This window comes from Impatiens glandulifera, chromosome 2 (genome assembly GCF_907164915.1).
Source record: "Impatiens glandulifera chromosome 2, dImpGla2.1, whole genome shotgun sequence".
NCBI lineage: Eukaryota > Viridiplantae > Streptophyta > Magnoliopsida > Ericales > Balsaminaceae > Impatiens > Impatiens glandulifera.
Window position 1 is genome coordinate 61,010,391 of NC_061863.1, and position 4,157 is coordinate 61,014,547.

Sequence of the window (4,157 nt, forward strand, 5' to 3'; positions counted from 1 at the left end):
TTGGCTGCAATTTGTCACTCTCCATTGTACACAACAAATACGTCAGCAAATACTTCAGCTGCAATTGAAAAAATTATAGTATCAATCGAGAGACACCGTAACAATGAAATGCAAGTAATAGTTATAAATGGTCTGGGGTGCGTTACGCATCTGCGTTACGCAATTACGTGACGCAACTGCGTTACGCAACTACGTGACGCAACTGCGTTACGCACCCGGTTTCCGTCGCGACGGTGGCATTCCACCTACTCATTCCCTAATCACTACACCCTAACAAACAAAGCAATCCAAGAGATAAATGAAGAAGGAGAAGAATACCTGTAGCAGCAGAAAGAGACATGGTGAAGGAAGAGAGGATTCCGCCGTCGTCTTCGTCGGTCGGTGGTTGGGTTTTTTAGAGAGAAGGAGGAGAAGGGAAGTGAAGAAAGAGAAGAAGAAAGAAAGAATGAAAAGAACTGATATTTTTTTTCTTATATAGTAAGGGCATTGTGGACTTTTCACAATGCCCTCAGGTGCGTCACGCAACGGGAGGGTGCGTGACGCAACGGGGGTATTTTCGGCAGAAAAATGTTTGGGGGTCACCAGCGCTATAAAAATCATGGGCCCGCACCATCGGCTATTAGGCCTTATTTTGGGGTCATTTCCTCAAATTTCCCCTTTTAGAGAGATGCATTATAATATAAAATTAAAATAAGAATATTTTAATAAATAAAATGAGCAATTTGATGATGTAATTGAGATAGAATTTTTAAATAACTGTGTAAAATCCCCAAAAATTCATATCAAAATAGCTATAGTTGAATGCGATCTTCTTAAAGAAAGATACATGCAATAGACAGACAGCTTATGTTTTTGCCAAATATCATGGAGTTTTATCCCAAATAGATGATAATGTACTATTTACATTTTAAGTTGCATATAAAAGGAAGAAGACAATTTTCGACAAGTTGCTAAACGTTTTCTGATTGAAGGGAATCAACATCAGAAGGTTTCACGAGCGGCTCAACCTTGCTTTCAGGGGTAAAGTGAGGGGACGAGGAATCAGTTTTTTTTGCCGGATAAAGCACATAATGTTGAAAGATGAAGACCAGATCAAAGAAAATTGAGACCTGCAACATTTACATAAAATTTCATCACAACCACAATCATCTCATTTTACTATTACCAATTCAACTATGCTCATCAAATGACTTATGACCCGACCTCATTTTATGGGTCTAGATCCAAGTCTAGATGAAAACTGTCGATACATTTTTTGTGTGTGTGTGTGTCTAGTATCACATCTGAATGTGGATTGAATGAAATAAAGTTTGAAACAAAGCTAATTCTGTGAGACATGTATTCAGACTTTATTAATGGTTCTAGATCCGGGCCAAAATCCAGAAAGTGTTTCTAAATGGACCTCTAGGTATTAGATTTTTGTCACATTCTAAAAATCCAAAAAATATTCATTGGCTGAAAATGTGTGATCTAAAAGAACGAATAGCTCTTATCTTAAGCCAGCCGGATAGAAGTTTAAAGATGAATAAAGAGAGGCTGGGTGACATCTATAGCAAAATCTAAAATTTCTTCAGCTTTTCACACATTTTACATTAAAAAAGTTCAATTACACTTTCTATACCAAATGCAAACAAAATCACTTTCACTTTTAACAGTTTTCAAAAATAATTTGACAAAATACCATTATCAAAAAAGGCCCAAAGAAACATACCAGAGACAGCAACGTCTTTCCTATATTTCCATAGAAGTTCACCCAAGAATCTGAGGACAATGAGTTCACATACACCAACCATGTCAGTTAGGTTAGGAGGCATTAACGCTCTCAGAATCAAATAGAGTTTGTATAAAGAAGAGGAATAAGAAGAACAGAATATACTCTGATCAATAGATTGCACACTCATTTGTCCATAGTTTGTTAATCCTCCCACTAAATCAAGCAAGATGTTGCCAATACTGAATCCAATTGTACTCTTACGTCGGAAATTCATAACAGCCTACATACAACAGTTGTTACAAGTGAAAAACACCATCTTAGGGTAAGTATTGCTAGCAATAGATACAAATAAGAAGAATCAATAACTGTATATTCTTGCAATCCACAACCATACAGATGAGAAAATCAAAGTAGGTTTAGATTTCTTGCTAAATTTGCTAGAATTCAAACAAAGAAGAATAAGAAGACACAGTCAATTCAAACCTGAGGGATGTACTTGATGACTGTCATAGTAACCTGCAATGTGCTGAAAAAAGGCAATTGTAACCAAACATCAGCTCCATTCACAAGTACAATCATTTCACATCCAGATGAAAATAAAAGTAAAAGTTAAAATAAAAATAGTACTTGAAGCAGGACACTAGCCAAAGCCATGAATGACTTGGCAAAGCTACTAAGCAGCAAACAGCAGCTGCAAACCATGCAACGAAAACAATGGCATAACTAATCTTTGACACCTTCTGGTTTCCACGCTGTTAAAATACAAAACATAAGTTGAAGTTTGCACATAAGGAGGACTGGAAAAGTGTTTAATTACGAAGTCAAACTACAAAACCTCATAAATTGCAATCTGGAACAGGGTAAAGGCAGTAATTAGAACAGCATGTATTGAAAAAGCCACATCATTTGCCGCCACAGGTATCATCTACATTCATGATGCATGAAACCGTAAAAATTCAATTCAAATCAAGGTATGTTTAATTTAGACTAATATTGTTATGTTTAATTTAAAGACTAATAGTGTTATGTTTACCTCTTTGAAGCCATATTTCTCATGGTATTGTCTCTGAACAGCGGAGCTAAAGAAGACGGATGCGTTGTAAATGAGATAAGATGAGTGCTTTGTCAAATTGAGCACCACGAAATCGAAGTTCAGTCCGACCACACTGAGTTTTTGATAAGATCAAAGAAACGATTGGTTTTAAAAGGGAAAACATACAGAGAATACATATGAATAGAGAAAGAGAGGAGGATATATTGACCTTTTCCTTCGGAAATTCAATATGACCTGAGGATAGAAACTGATCGACCAAGCAAAGAAAGCAGTCCATCCTAATACGTTGGACAGAACTTCAAGATGAAAAGAGTTCCAAGCAGATGTCATCTCACTACCGATGGATGGATGGATGGATCGTACTTCTGGAATTCTTCAGTTGTCACTAGATTCAGGGGAAAAAAATCGAATCTTTTGTATGGGCGAAACTGAGAACAAAAATTGGTTGTTTATTTATCAAACGATTATAACAGCGTCTGGCCAAGTTCCTGTAAAATGAACCTAGACCCAACTTAAGGCGACGTTCAACGATGGGAAGGAGGAAGGTTCGGATATGGATTCATACATTTTACAAGTGGAAAAAAATGTAAAACCAATCAAATTGGAAATATTCAAATTGGTAGTTTATGTATTAAAATTTTAGGGTTAATGGAACTAAATATTATAAAATTAAAATTATTATATTTTATATGGATATATTAAAACTATTAATTATGGTTATATGGAATATATATATATATATATATATATATGCAATTAAGAAATTGTGAGGATATTTTTGGATGGATATTTTTCGATGACTAATGAATTGGTTCTTAAATAATTTAAAACTGAATTTTTCTACTGAGATGAAGAACATGGCTAGTTTCTAGAACTTACCAATTGTTTTGCGGGCGACATGAACGAAGTGAGATTTTCGTCTGAAAAAAGGGGTCAATAGGCCTAATAGTCTAATACGCGAGTTCTCAAATACAGTTGAAAAAACTTGAACTTATCGATTTTTCATTAGAGGGTCACATTCATTCTCGTATCGACAAATTTCTAATTAACGAATCAATCTTTCAAAGATTTTCTAATATATTTCAAAAGGTCCTTCCATTCATTGAAATTGTTCAAATCACTGATCGATCTTGATGCCGAAAGATGAGAAGAATATGTTGACCATTTAGATTCGAAATAAATAGTTGATTAAAGAAGACTTTATACCGCGTGTTCAATCATGGTGGGTGAATCAGTCATCGGTTGATTATCTGTTGAGTAATCTCTTTGTGAATTTAAGAACCATGCGTAAACTTCTCAAAAGTTGATTTGTGGGAGATCGTGTTTTATTTTGTGTTAAAATCAATGACTTGTGTAATTAAATTAATGGCATTGACGAGAATCGGGAGA

General features: G+C 35.1%; 1 protein-coding gene across 1 annotated transcript; it reads right to left on the reverse strand.

Moving 5' to 3' along the window:
* Nucleotides 1–813: 813 nt before the first annotated feature.
* Nucleotides 814–3,308, reverse strand: LOC124926039 (cystinosin homolog). Its single transcript, XM_047466199.1, has 8 exons — nucleotides 2,977–3,308; nucleotides 2,748–2,880; nucleotides 2,550–2,639; nucleotides 2,342–2,466; nucleotides 2,198–2,240; nucleotides 1,877–1,994; nucleotides 1,712–1,761; nucleotides 814–1,109 (listed from the first exon to the last, which is right to left on the reverse strand). Exons 1-8 carry the CDS (start codon nucleotides 3,096–3,098, stop codon nucleotides 951–953), a joined length of 840 nt encoding a protein of 279 aa, XP_047322155.1. The 5' UTR covers nucleotides 3,099–3,308; the 3' UTR covers nucleotides 814–950.
* Nucleotides 3,309–4,157: the final 849 nt, after the last annotated feature.